The 15,178-nt window shown below is 44.5% G+C and overlaps 1 protein-coding gene across 1 annotated transcript in view; it reads left to right on the top strand.

Moving 5' to 3' along the window:
- The window catches only part of NUDT14 (nudix hydrolase 14), a 61,442-nt gene that overhangs the window by 34,467 nt on the left and 11,797 nt on the right, over positions 1 to 15,178 (top strand). Inside the window, exon 3 of the mRNA XM_044437246.1 lies at positions 11,743 to 11,807. Within this exon, the coding sequence (XP_044293181.1) occupies positions 11,743 to 11,807 (65 nt within the window). The remainder of the gene's footprint in view (positions 1 to 11,742; positions 11,808 to 15,178) is intronic.

The following is a 15,178-nucleotide window of genomic DNA, read 5'->3' as shown; positions in this document are numbered from 1 at the left end:
GCTGGGAAGCATATGCTGTTTTTTTTTTTGCAAACTAATATAGGATGCTCTTGACAACAGTGAAGTGCATTGCCTCTGGGATTACTGCTGGGCAACATCCATCCATTTCTGTGTGGCTTGGACAGAGTCAGAAGATGAATGGAAGATGCCAACCAGCAGAACATGCTGGGTTGGTACTCTTAGGCATTTCCATCTGGTTAGAGTACAGTCCTGAAGGCTGGTTCCTCTGGGTTCTTGAACTAGCACCAAGCGGACTGGCATGCCTTGCCCTGGAAGATGCCAGCAGAGGGATCCACAAAGTTATGCTGTTACACCTAGCTGGTTGGCTTCACAGTATTGGCAATTGCAACCCTTAGTAGATGGACATAAGCGCCATTGCTTAAAGCCTATTTCATGACACAATTTTGCTAGTACTTGAAGATTTTCTGAATAAAAATAGGAGCCCCCCATCATTCTTAACACTTCAGAAACTTAGCTTTGAGAACATGGTAGTCACTCATCAGAGGGCATGATACCCTGCATTTCCACATGAGTCATTGATCCAACCTTTGTCCTGACTAATAAGAAGCAAACTCAGAGAGTAGTCCATGGAGAGCTGCAGCTGCCAGGTGGTTCTACCACATCTCTGAAGGACTTGATCTCACCTGATGCTGAGATGTTTCCCCTCCCATTCCAAATGAGGGTGGATGGAGGGAGGCCAAGCCCTTTACTTACCTTACTGTAAATAAGGATACAGGGCCAGATGAACTAATAATCTGACCTAGTGTAAGAAAGCTTTCTGTGTGTCTGAATTTTCATGGCGCTTGAACCTGTCAGGACTTCTGTTTGTGCCCACACACTTGGAATTTGGCACACATTGACTTTGAATTTAAATCTTATTTTTTTATTTATTAGAATTACTCAAGTAGGGTTTAGGGTGTCACACCAACACACCACATTATAAATATTTCCATTCCGATGGAACTTTCTGCATATAAGATCTGCAGGTTGGAACCAGCAGATTTGCCACTGTGGTTGTTGTTAAGTTGTAAAGTCATGCCCAACCCATCACAACCCCATAGACAACATTCCTCCAGGCCCCCCGTCCTCCACCATCCCCCGGAGTCCACTTAAGCTCACACCCACTGCCGCAGTGACTCCATCCAGCCACCTCATCCTCTGCCGTCCCCTTCTCCTTTTGCCGTCAGTTGTTCCCAGCATTAGGGGCTTCTCCAGGGAGTCCTTCCTTCTCATTAGGTGGCCAAAGGATTTGAGTTTCATCTTCAGTATCTGACCTTCTAAAGAGCAGATAGCATCCTCTAAAGATGCCACTGTGGTCGCACTAGTGAAAGCTTTGTTGGAAGTACTGCTACCCCTTTGGATTCTCTAAGGCAGTCATTTTCAAAGTGGGTGGTACTGCCCGCCTTGGGGCAGTGGAACAGTCCAGGGGGAGCCCAGTCTGTGATTCCTTATTTTAAATTTGCAATAGAGTAATAGACCTAATACAAAGAAAGAGGTGTTGGCACGCTAGGATTGTCACCCAAGAGGAAAGAGGGAATGTTTGGAGACCACTGCTCTAAGGTTTAGAGCATTCACATAATATCACTTTGGGGAAGCAGTGTTCACAGATCGTTAAGGGCCATTACAGCTCGTGTTGCAAGGATTAATCCACAAGGAACTCAGTGAAGCTACAGCACAATAGGTTTCCGATTTAATTCCCCACCACGACAGAAAATGTCTTGAACTATGAGGTCTCATTGCCTTGTGGATCCTGGGACAGGGCCAAAGTATCTCTCACACACAAAATGCAGAGCTTATATTGCACTTTAAAATGCTCTCATTAATGCAATGTTATTGTATACAGAAAGTTGGCCCGACAGTTCATTTCCTTTTGTTGTTGCTGCTGAATTTCTATACTCTATATTTTCTCCATTACTACACATGAAATGGTGCTGCTCAGCATGTTTATTTTAATTCTTCTCCAGCACCTCAATTTATATGCTGATCAAATAAAACATTGTTAAGCGGCTCAAACTGGTACATTATTAAGGAGCTGTAGTTTAAAATTCGAAGATAACTGCTTATGGGATGTCTAACATATTTTAAAATTTATTGTAACTTCTCATTCTCTTGGAAGCATTATACTTAGAACAGTGAGATTGTTGCTTGTGGTGTCCCAAGGAATTTCCTGCCCCAGTGCCTTTCCTGAGAAACAGGTTTGTTTTTATCAAGCCTGCCATCCATTTAGGGTCATAACTAATCCTAAAGGAATATGGATATACAAAATGTTTCCTCTAACCAGCACTCCATGATTTTTTTCCTACAATGAAGAGGATTGTTCTGTTATGCTTAAGATACTGTGTGTGTTCAAATGAACACAAGTGTTCAACTAAAAAAGTCTGGTAGTCAGTCAGACTCCAGTTAAAATGAAAAGGAGAGCCAGACGTACCAAATAGTCAGGTCTGATTTAACAACACTAAGATCCCCACCCAATCATGTGAACAGGCCCTAGGGAGACACCTCTGATCTCAGACACTTCTGAGTATCCTACGCCCTGCCTGGCTCCTGCTGGCAAAAATTAAGGGGCAATGGAGGCCATTTTCCCTTCTTCCTTCTCCTGTTTTTAATTTTCTGAGCCTGGCTAGAGCAGGTGACTCATCAGGGGCATGGCTGAGGCCAGATTAGTAAAGGGATTTTGCATGCCCCGTCCTTTCTTTTCCACTCCCCTCCTACCAGAACCCATTGTAGGGTTGAGCTTGCTGACGTCATCCAGGGCTGCTTTTGTGACCTCAGAGAGCAGATGCTGTGACCCCTCCTGCGGTGGTGGTGGTCGGGGGGGGGAGGAGACATGGGAGGTGTCTCTCTGTGATGTCCACCCCCCAAAGTGGTAACAGTGTCACAAGGGGGAACCCAGAATGTCATGGTTTCCCCAAGGAACTCCCCCATGATAGGATCGGGCTGTATTTTAGTTTATGCTGATACTGAACATCAAATAGGAGCCAGTATTTTTTGTTCTTACATTTGGAGGGTTGAGTTAAAGGAAGGGATGGATGGATGGATGAGGTCTCCATCGAGTCTATGGTGCAATTGTGATGCAAAAAGAAACCATAGGTACTTTCTTCTTTTCTTACCTGTGTGGTTTAATATTCTAGTCTGTCAACCAACTATGATGTAAACAAACCACAGTTTCCTGTATTCAAACAGAATGGGGGATTATAGTTGTTAGAAACTACAGTTGGTTTGGACGGCAGAGAATGAGGTGGCTGGATGGAGATACTGAAGCAGTTGGTGTGAGCTTAGGTGGACTCCAGGGGATGGTGGAGAACAGGAAGGCCTGGAGGAATGTGGTCCATGGGGTCACAATGGGTCGGACACGACTTCACGACTAGCAACAACAAACAACAATGGTCGTTTTAAATTTTCTCCACTCGTATAAATCAAGTCTATGAAACCCCATAAAAATTAATATTGAGGGCCATTATAGTCCCTGGATAGCACCACTTCTACCTCTGCAAAATAAACAATAACCCTTTGTACAATTTCATATTTTATTTTATATTAGAGTCAAATACAATGACCCCAGCAGTTGGTAGGGGGTTTAGAAATTTAATAAATTATGTCCATTTGGCCATATGACCAGATTTAATACAGTGCTGTGTACTTTGATTTTTACGAGCGCAGGACAGTTGAAATATGCTTGCCTCATATCTTTTTCTTTTTCTTTTTTTCCAGTGCAAAGGTTTAAATAATGAATTACATTTTCGAAGTGTCCTTTTTGATGGGTTGCAGGAAAGAGCCCCTTTGACCTCTCTGATTATCTCCCTCCATTGCCCACACTTTTATCTGTGATTCCGATGAAAAGCAGAGTGTTTTTGGCCTTGCCTCCGAGCAGCCATTTGCAATGTGGTTTGCCTTTGGAAGAGGAGAATGGAACATGCTTTGAAGGGGCTCCAAATGAACCCAGCAAGGCTGCACAAGCGTGGACACATTTAATCTTGGGCCTGCCGACATTATGGCTAAAGCCCCGGGAAAGCAAAGAAGGGCGCATGTAAATAATCAAAGATGGTGGCTGCGTTTTCTCCAGCATAAACTGATTCATGTCTGCTGATAAAAGGGGATAAATATCACTTCATATATCACACCGTATATTCAAGAGGTATCATTCTTACTAATCTTCTTCAAAATTTAAGCATTCATTTGAGTCTAAACTCATGAATCTTTGCTTGGCTTTCCCGAGTTCTCTTCCCTGAGCTGTCTCCATCACACTTGTTATCTATGCAGCCAAATATGCATATCATTTCAACACTTGGGAACTAACTTAGAGAACTGATTTGTTCAAAAAATCCTAGAAGTAGTTGAAGGAATCTAAATTTACATTCCCCCCCCCCCCTTGGTACTTTGGGGATTTCAGTTTTAGTACTTTATGAAGATGAAATAGCGTCCTTCAGTATTTTTCTGGGAGTAGTAGCTATTAATGAGATTCTAGGATTGGCTGGGAAATCCTCTAGCTCAGGGGAGAGAATAGGACTTGAAAATGCTTCCATATACTTGGTTGCAAGCAGCTCTTACAGTTGCAGGATTGAGACCAAGTGCAAAGAGAAGATAGGCATGGCTGGATGGATTCTTAAATTCCTCAAGCACTGATTAATCATCCATGCTGGAGGAAGATGGAGAGAGGGTCACTTGCGAAGGCCCCTCTGGAGCACACAGTGAGCAGTTTGAAAGGCGGGCCGAGCTTACTAGTCAAGGAATCCATCCAGCCCGGAGGCTGGCAAGGATTGAGCTCCAGGCAAAGGACAAGGCGAAGGAACAGAGATGGTGCAATGGTGAAGGAACACATTCATGCACTGTTGGGGTCTGAATGAGCCAATTGCCTTTTGTGAGGGTGGAGTTATGCAAAATGACAACACCATCGTATCACAACCACTTGCTGAACGAAGGTGGCAGCCAGGCAGCGATGGAACGCTCTCTTGTAACCCAGGAGGAGGTTGCTGGGTGAACTTTTGGCATCGCTGACGGTAGCGAGCACTTCCAGAACGCCGTGAGCCCTCTAATGCACGTGCAGAACTCCTCAACGTTCAGGATTTAAGGGGGAGGAAGAGCTGCCAAGGCCAGAGGGAGGCACACAGAAACATCCCTTACTTTTTGATGGTTAAGCCTATGCAGGTATGTGAGCTCCATCTGCAAATCAAAGCACCCAGCCAACCAGAGGACTTTCTCTTCTGTTGACTCTTGGGTACACTATGAAATGATTCACAGGGTTCTTGGCATCCCAGGGCCCCTGAAACAAAGTTGCACTTACTGTATTCTCCTGGGAGGCAGCAAGGACAAAAACAAGCTGTATGCATTTTTGGCATGTTTGCACATGAGACCTATTGTTCAGGATCTTTTGATGTTAATTTCAGATTAAATTCTATAGGCCTCATACATTCCAAGGAAAGTCTACTCTTTTCCTGTTCTTGTGTTCCGTTTTGGCATTCTGATAATATAATGCTTTGGTTGGAGCTAATCTTTTTGTGCATTATGTTGCCAGATATGTTGCCATTACAATATATGGGAAACATCAAATCCGTTCTTCTGTTTTAATAAATGTTTAACGAGTATGCATTCATTCAATGGACAAAGCTCCAGCCCTGAAGAAATCTTGGTTAACTGGAAATCAGGCAGCACCAAATCAATTATGTGGTTTCAAGCCAAGGTGGTATATGACTTTGGGGTTGGGGGGCTTGAACAGCAAAATCCTCCTGTTCAGAGAGCCAGGCCCAGCCTTCTTTGCACTGACCCCAGATGGAACCAGACGGGAAGGGGGGCTCCACATGACAACAATTCCGTGATCAGCTACACCGTATGTTCTTCCTTAGCATCTCTGTCTACTGTCTTTCACAAAAGAACTAAGGGGCAGTGTGCACTGTTCTCTCCTTTATTCATTGTACGATATCTAAGCTTTTTAAATTTTAACTTGAGGATAATCCCACCAGATAAGTGCACGTTTTTCTATGTGGTTCTGATCTGTCCATGTAACCTGTTGTCCCCCTCCCCTCCAAGGTACAAGGTTGCTGTGGCTGTTGCTTGGTGGGGCAGAGGGTTTGGTTTTGGGTGTTTTGACCATTCCTGGGAAATATTTGAAAAAACCCATTGAAATTTTCTCAGTGTTCAGTTTGACCTTAAAAAACTAAAATGGTTTTTCAGAGAATCTGGTAAGACCTTACTATTCCTGATACCTTTCATATTTCTTACCCCTCTCATTTTTCTGACACAAATGGGCATTTGTCCAGTCCAAAGAAGATTTGCTGTGTGCCATGAAAGTCTTATATTGATCTTCGTAAGCTGTTCTGCAAGAGCCCTTTTCATCTGTACAACAAAAATGCTTCAGATCAATAAATAAGGTACATTATCTGAGCCTTAAGTATATGAACCGCCTTAAATCTCTAGAAATAAATATATTTGTCAATGATTCTGAAGAAAAGAATCCCTTTTGGTCCTTTTCATTAGTTTTCAGTAAACGTAAACTATTAATTGAATTAATTGATCATTTGTGTGTGTTTTTTCCTCAGATAAATTAGTAAGTTTCAGAAATCTTTCATGTTCCAGTGTTCCCGGTTTGCTCAAGATGGCACAGAGAGGAGACATTTGTAATGAAGCACTATTTCATTCAAGTTTAATTTGATCTTGTTCCTTAACTTCGACAGCTTGGTTCTGATTGTCCCATCTGTTCTGTACATGTCTTTTAAGTGACTGAATCTTAAGAAAAAAATAATAGCCCATTCTTCAATAAGTTGACACACGTTACTTCATTTACAAGTAATCCCTATTTTGTGTTCCCTCTCTTTGTTGGAATATCACATTCTAATTTCATGAGCCTTTTTTGGTTGTAAGCCTAAGCACACTTACTTGTGAGTAAATCCTCTTTAATTCTATAGGATGTATATCTGAATAAGGATACATAGGATGATTCAAACCTTTTTTACTAGCAGAGTGTCCAATCCTAATTGCCATGTTGAAGAGAAGCACATTGTCCCACCAAAGGATGACAGATGTAGAATTTGGGGAAATGTTGAAGCCATGAAGAGAAGTGTCATTCCCCACGCCTGCTTCCACCTTTCTTTTTCTTGCATAAAATACACTTTCAGATAATTGACATATACACAGTACTTAACTTTCTTATCTAACCTAAACTAAATTTGCTGCTGTCTATGCTAGGCAGAATCCCCAGATGCACTCCTGAGCTTAATAGCTGGAGATGTTCCGGATGTGGCTGTCTTTGAAAGTGCTTTTTCGAGCATCAAGTTCTGAAAGTCTTGGCTGTATAGACATTCAGTCGAAGTCTGCAGCAATTAGACAGTTACCAACATTATTCCCTTTGAATGAGTTCCTCTTTTAAACCTGTACTTTAAAAGGTATTCACGCAACATTCTGAAAGAGAACATACTTCATAAGTGGAGTGGAACGCCTTTCCTTGCTCCTCTCCTCTCCTCTCCTCTCCTTCCATTTCAGATCAAGTACAGAGGGGCTGTTGTCCTAATTTCTCCATCACATTCTATACCGAATACATCTTCATATGCATCCCTTGCATCCATTCACCTGTGTGGCGTAAAGTTGGATGGCCATTTATGCAACTCAGACTGTATCACCATGAGTATGCAGATTTGTTTTTACTATCACTATTACACTGCATTTATACCCTGCCCTTTTTTGTCTTTTGAGAAACCCAGGGCAGCTTCCATAGTTCTTATCTACCCCATTTTTATCCTCGCACCAATAACCCTGTGAGGTAGGATAAGCTGAGAGAGACTGACTGGACCAAAATCACCCTGTGAGCTTCATGGCTGTATTGGAACTAGAACTCAGATCTCCCAGGCCCCCAGTCTAATGCTTCAGCCATCACTCTGCTCACTTACAAACACGCATGCAAACTGGGAAGGAGCGAGTGCTTTGTACACCTGCCCAGTCAGCTGTCCCTGGATGGTCCACTGTGGATGGTCAACTTCAGGACCTCTGCTCTCCTTCCCATAGTCTTAATCCTCAAATCATACTCATTCATCAATAAACTGGACCTGATTCATAAAGCTTTAAATACAATGGTGCCTTCGAGTAGAAGATGGTCTTCTGACAGCACTCCAGATTGAGGACTTTTCTCTGCGAAGTAGGACACATGGCCACCTTATTAGAGATACAGTTACGGGGAAGGCTAACCTTCACCATTGGTGACCCCTCTTTGTCGTTGTTGCTCATTTTCATTTCAATACCACCCAGTGGCTGAAGCTCTCTGGATGGTTCAAAATAATGCTGGGATTTTTTATCCCCCAGCCCAGCTCCTGCCTGCACATTTTTTCTTCCTTTGCCTACTTCCTTTTCAGGAGCCATGCTGAGGAAGAGGGGCTGTGCAGAGAGGCACGGTGTACACAGTTACCTGTTCTCCTTGTTGGGCTCTATACTGCCCAACCAGGAGGATAGAAAGCTCCAGGTCCTTTTGCCCTGGATCCCAACTAATAGCAGGAAGTTTGCACCCGTATGCATTGAGACCATATTCAATCTGGGTCTTTAAGTGGTTCTTCTGTGGACGGAGTTTGCCATGCTTATCAGAGCCCGGATTCCCATTTGGTCAGGCCTTTGGGCTAGAGCACTTCCTCCCACTTGGTCAATGTCCTATGTTATGGTGATTGAGGAAGTGGTGGGGCGAGGCTAGGGGATTAACCAGAATAGGTATAGGGAAGTTAAGAGGTACTGCAGTAAATGTGGGGGAAATAAAGTAATTGAAATGTGATGATACAGAAGCCTGAATATTTTGTGTGTTAAGAGGCTGCTCCTTCAAACAGAGAGCCAGTGTGGTGTGGTGGTTTGAGTGCTGGACTGGGGACCCAGAAGATCCAGGTTCTCGTCCCCACTTGGCCATGAAGGTCACTGGGTGGCTTTGGGCCAGTCACAGACTCTCAGCCTAACCTTCCTCACAGGGTTGTTGTTGTGAGGATGAAATGGGGCTATGTAAGCTATGTTGAATTCCTTGCAAGAGGAGAAAAGGCAGGCTGTAAATCCAGTGTAGTGATAATGAGGATGAGGATGGGAATAATAAGCACTATATATTCTCCAGCTGACATCTTATGACCCCTCACCATTCACAGACCTGTGAGGGCACCCTTATGAAAGGCAAGCGGCTACACTAGAATTCTGACTGCATTTTATATTCTTTATCTGCACTGGTTTTCAGCTATAGCCATTCAGCCATCTGTACAGATTCCCGAGGCTTTGGGATGGGGCGAGATAACAAACTCAGTATTAAGTAGTCAACAAGCTATCATGGAAATCTTACATATCAATTAACAAATGTGTTTGTCAGGATGTTGGCATTAACACTGGCTGAAAAACAAAAAGAAAACAGGATAAAGCCTATATTAAAAGAATGCAGGAAATTTCTTCTCTTTTTTCTGGTGGGGGAATTTTGGCCAGAAGATAAGAAGCCATATATACTTCTGGCTTATCAAAATAAAGTGATGAAGACTTTGTGTTTGGACCAGCTTTTGGCACCTAAGCTGATGTATGGCTGAATTGGGTTTTTAATCAGATGGATGCTATTCTGTCTTTCATGTGGATGCACTTTTTTTATACTGAACAGAACATTTGCAGTTGGTGAATTTATTGTTTAATTACATCAAAGGAGTTGCTAGCTTTGTCAGAGTTGTAAAGCATGGGAGCAGCCACCAAACTGCCCCTTTTAATGTTCTCAGTACACTTGCATCCCAAAGACCATGTTCGTGCATGGCCCTGCTCCTGGCGAGTGCCTTGCAAGCACCGGGAGTGCTCAGCAGGGACTCAGATCACGGCTGCGTCGAGGCGGAGGAGGCTCCAGGGAGTCAAGCCCAGGAGATTCCCTCCCCCAAAACAGATTCCTGACACATCCCTGAGGGACATGAGGTTTGGGAAGCCACCTCTCCAAATGCTTATAACTGCACCCTTTGAGTACATAAGAGGAAGTTGGATTGAACTCAGGAGAACATACTTCTGAGTAAAGCCTTGGGTGTGGACTGGCCATTATCAAAGGGAACTCAAAGTTTGTCTTGCAGCAACTTGCTTCGTGTCCACATTTGCCACATGCCACATAGTTTGTGTCATGCACAGTAGATTCCAGATCTTAGAGCACGTGTGTAACGGCACAGACCTATTGATGAAGGGTTTCCTGTGATTACTGATGTTTAAGGAGTGTCTGAGTCAGCTGGTAGATGGAGAAGATGCTCTTCTCAGTGGTTTATAACGGCCTTTCTCAACCTGGTCCCCTCCAGATGTTTTGGACCATGGCTCCCATCATCCATGACCACAAGCCAGATGAGCGGAAGTGTTTTGGGATGGTGACTGGGTGGTGGATTGCCTCCCATCAAGCCGTCCATGGGCAGATGACAGCGGAGGGGGTGACCTTGCTGCCCCAGCCCTGCTTCCTAGAGGAACACAGGCTGGATCAGGGTACCCCAACAGGCCAGAACACCTGCACCCCTCCCACAGGCCATGCTGGCTGGGGCCCATGAGAGTCCAAAGTATCTGGAGGGTGTCAGAGTTCAGATGGCTGTTTATAGCTTCAAAATATACTGCTAGTAATTGTTGGCATAGTATAAATATTAATTCATAAGATGATGTTGGTGGATGATTTAAAATCGGTCAGTGATTATTTACACATTCTTGTCCCCAAGAATTTTCTCAGCGTCTTTGCCGTATCCGGCGCAAACTGACTGCCGAAATCTTTTGTGCATTCTGATCAAAGTTGCCCTTCAGATTCCCAGAGAGAGTGCAGGTACTCCAGAGAAGCCTCATAGAAATAAGCAAGGGCGGCCATGGCTCCAAATGCCCACCTGACTTCACATTCATGGGTTTGGTGTGGCTGGACAGGGAGAGGGAATGGAGTATCCGGGGAGAGGGCATGGCTATGCGGTTGACATCCCATTGCAACTTCTTACTGTTCCAACTTGCGATCATTCTAATTACCTTGCTGGCTGCCTCAAATACTGGACCAGGCTCTGTGGTCTGATGATTTTAGTGCCACATAATTTGATAATCACATAATCTGAGGATCACATGTGTTTACACAACCACTTTCAAGTAGTTGGTACTTGTTTGAAGACCTGGCTGTGTAAACACAGACAGTCCTTTTTGAATGTGCAAGTAGACAAGCTTTCAACTGAACAGACTCCTGACATGTGCTCCAAAAGCAGGTGGTCTTGAATACCTGCATTTTTTTTCAAAAATAGCTTGCTCATTCATACAGCTATTATTAATAACTATGGGTGATACCCAGGAGGCTATCCCCCCACCATCCTGCTGTGCCCCCCAATTCCCTTCCCCAAACGCTGCCTACCACTCGTGGAGCAGAGATGCAGTTTCTCTGGGGACAACCCCAGACAAGTGGAAGTGTTCATTTCTGCAGAGGAGACGGTCAGAGCAGCTCACACAGGGGAGTTCCATCCACTGTCCTGTGCCAAAGGAAGCATTTCTACCTGTTTCAGGGCTTCCTCTAGGAAGCATTAAAGCTCCGTGGCACAAGCAGATCCTACTTGTGCAGTAGAATTGGCAGGCTCCACCTCTCGCCCCACAGAATTGGTGGAGACGATAAAAGCTGTGGGGGCACAGGTGCTGCGCCCGACAGTTCCTCTGTCCCTGATTCATCCTGCCTTCTCAAGCCTAGCCCAAAAGCCATTAAAACCCGGGACTCCCCAACACGGCTCTTTGTTTGCTAACATGTGCATTGATCTGGGCTTTGTTTTGTTTTGTCTTCTCCCTCAGCGTGGCCATTCTGATCTTCAATATTTCTCGGCGGTGCTTTGTTGTGGTGAAGCAGTTCCGTCCAGGTAATCTTCTTCCTTCACGTCAGTTCTTGTTCTCTAAGGAAGCAAAGCTGTGATGGGCTTAACACTCAAAAGCGGGTGGGCCTGCGGAGAGTTGCATTATTCGTGTCTTTTTCTGTACCCAGAGGAAATTGCAGTCAATGTCTCATAATTTACAGTGCAGTAATCTTCCTCGGGAAATTTCTCTCTTAAGGGCCGATGCTTCCTCTGTCAGCTGATGCCCCTTAAATTCATGGGGAAAGGGTGGTTCTCCACCAAAAGGAATAGAGTACAGCCATCTCTTTAAAGGCATTGCCTATTTAAAGGGTTGTCCAGTCAAGCACTGTCTATTTAAAGGACTTTTTAATATGCCTGGAGAGAAGCCCTCAGAGGAAGAGAAGGGGGGGGGGGCTCTGTAGGCACCTGGACAGCAACCCGAGTGTGCATCAGGTCACCTGGCAGAACCCTTCCCTCTGTGCTGAAATGTGCTTCATTTCTCTTTCAGTGGTGATCATTATTTCTGAATTATCATCCATGCCTATAAATCAGCATATGCGATGTTACACAAATCTATATCCTCTTTTTTTGTGGGGGGGATTTTTATTTATTTATTCATTTAAAGTTCTATTTATGCACCATTTAAAAGTGGAATCCTTTGAAAGCAGCATGCATGGTTTTTTTTAAAAAAAAGTACAATGCAAGATGAAAGTAAAATGTAAAAGACTAACATGTACTCAAAGCAACAGATGGGTCTTAAAAGCATTCCTGAAGAACTGCAAAGAAAGAGCTTGGCAAACCCCTGATGGAAACGGGCACAGGGCCACCTCAGGAGTAGCAGTGCCCCATAGGTAACAACCTAACCACCCTTGGCAGCCAGAAGGGGGAAAGGACATCTGCTGATGACTGCAGGATGTGGTCAGGCTGGTGTAGTTAATGTGTGGGGCCAATGTGTTCACGGCTTTAAGGATTAAAACCAGTATTTTAAATTAGACTTAGCAACGCAGGGGTAGCTGACACAGTAATGGCGTCACACGAGTGGGTGGATGCTGCACCCGCTGAAGCTTCTGGGCTGTGGCTTTGAACAGGGTCACCCATAAAGGTCATTACAGTCATTCAGTCTAGAAGTCATCAGAGCATAACCAATATCAGCCCCCTCCAGACAGACTTGCTGCTGCCTAAGCCAGTGAAAGATACTCCTGGCCGCGGCTGCCGTCTGAGCTTCCACAGGTGGTGTGAAGGCCAGGAGCGACCACAAATGGGCATGTGGCCCTTCAGAGGAAAGGCAGTTCTAAGACTGGATGTTTTCCTTCATCCAGATAAGGAGATTTCTATACCCCTGGTATCTTCATCGTGCTTAGATTAAGTCTCGATTTAAGATTAAGTCTAGATTAAGTCTTAGCTTGTTTACCCTTCTTTATCCCCAACACCAGTCCAAGTCTTCAGCAGCCTTCCAAGGGCCATCAGACAGCAACAAGAGTTAGTTGGGTACCTCTTGAGTGTTCAACCCAAATAACATGACCCTCCCCCCCGCCCTTTTCCATGTATTTGGAGAATCTACTAGGCTTATGCACTGCATTTCTGACCATTACTTACTTAACAGAAACTCCCTTAAGAGAAACAACAGAAACTCCCTTAAGAGAAACAATGCAGTAATAAAATGAACAAAAACAAGACTTTAGTGTAAAACTAGCAGCTGTAAAAATATACAGAAAACATAGTTTTTAATTAAAAGCATATCCGGGGCTGGTGTGACCATGAAGATGGTACTGCAGAAAAGACACTCTCTTTCCAGTACCCACTCACCTTTCTGTTGACAAAAGAATCTAAAGAATGGCTTTATCCTTGCTGAAGAACAGGAGAAGACAATAGGACACGAGAAGAGGAGAGGAGAGGAGAGGAGAGGAGAAGAGAAGAGAAGAGAAGAGGCCACATGAGGATTTGTCTGCTCATTTTAGGAAGACATACCATGAAAGTTTCTCCTCTGCGAGTCAATTACTTTACCCATTTTGCTGCAAAGTTAGGGCCTACAAAATGGAATCCTAGAATCTTGGAAGAGGCCATCAGGTCTGAGCCCCTGCTTAGTACAGGAGCCCATATTAAAGATGGCTGTCCAGCTGCATTTTGAATGCCTCCCCATGACCTCCCTTGGACATTGGTTTCATTGCCATGCTGCTCTAAGAGTCAGGGAGTTTTTCTAGCTGTTCAGTTGGAACCTTGAAGGGCATCGCCATGTCTCCCCTCAGCCTTCTCCTCTCAAGGTTAAACATGTCCAATTTTTCCAGCTCTCTTCACAAGGGCTTTGTTTCCAGTCATCTTCGTTGCCCCTCTGAACCTTTTCCATTTTGTCCGCATCTTTCATACACTGTGGTGTCCAGAACTGGATGTAGCACTCCAGATGAGGCCTTAAAGAGTGCTGTGTAGAGGGAAACTAGTATTGTACATGTTACCTGATCAGGTTACAGGTTACCTGATCAAAAACTGAGATCAGATTAGTCTGGCAGGATTCATTGTTGAAAAATAAGTAGCTAACTAGCTTGCTTGCTTGCTTGCTTGCTTGCTTGCTTGCTTGCTTGCTTGCTTGCTTGGCTTGCTTTGAAGTGTTATACCTCCTTGATTTCATACCAATATTTCCAAAGGGACACCACAAAATGGCAATGCCTCCTTTTTCATTGGGCCCACTCCAGTGCAGTCTGAGGAGTGGAGCCACTCAAAAGCTTAGCAGGTCATGGTTTTCCTATCTATCTATCTATCTATCTATCGATCTATCTATCTATCTATCTATCTATCTATCTATCTATCTATCTATCTATCTATCTCTATTTTATCCCACTTTTATCTTATGAGCTCAGATTGGCTTATGTCATTCTCCTCCTGTTCTCAACCGTATCCCCTGTAGGGTGGGTTGGGGTAAGAGTTTCTGACTGGCCCAAAGTTGCCCAGTTGGCTCCATGGCCAAGTGGGGACTAGAACCCAGGACACCTGAGTCCCAGTCCCATGCTCTTAACCACTTCTCCACACTGGCTCTCAGTTTTGCCTACTGCTTACCCGCCAGGTGGAAAATTCCCGGCTTAGTTTATGCATGTCGAGCTGTTGTTAAAGGCTTGTGGTGGGGCTGCATTAATAAAGGTCCCAGTCAGGATGGCTGCTGGTAGTAGTGGTCCCTCTTTTGGTGACCTGTTCGATGACCCAGATTCAGGCTGGATATTGGGAAACGCTTCCTCACTGTCAGAGCGATATGACAGTGGAATCAGCTGCCCAGGGAGGTGGTGGCTCTCCCACACTGGAGACGTTCAGAAAGAACCTGGACAGCCACCTGAGTGGGAGGGTGTGACTTGGTGTCCTGCAGCAGCAGGGGGTTGGACTAGATGGCCTTCATGGCCCTTCCAACTCTCCTA

This window comes from Varanus komodoensis, unplaced genomic scaffold (genome assembly GCF_004798865.1).
Source record: "Varanus komodoensis strain SLA01 unplaced genomic scaffold, ASM479886v1 scaffold3, whole genome shotgun sequence".
Classification (NCBI taxonomy): domain Eukaryota; kingdom Metazoa; phylum Chordata; class Lepidosauria; order Squamata; family Varanidae; genus Varanus; species Varanus komodoensis.
This window is presented reverse-complemented; position numbering and strand designations above follow the sequence as displayed.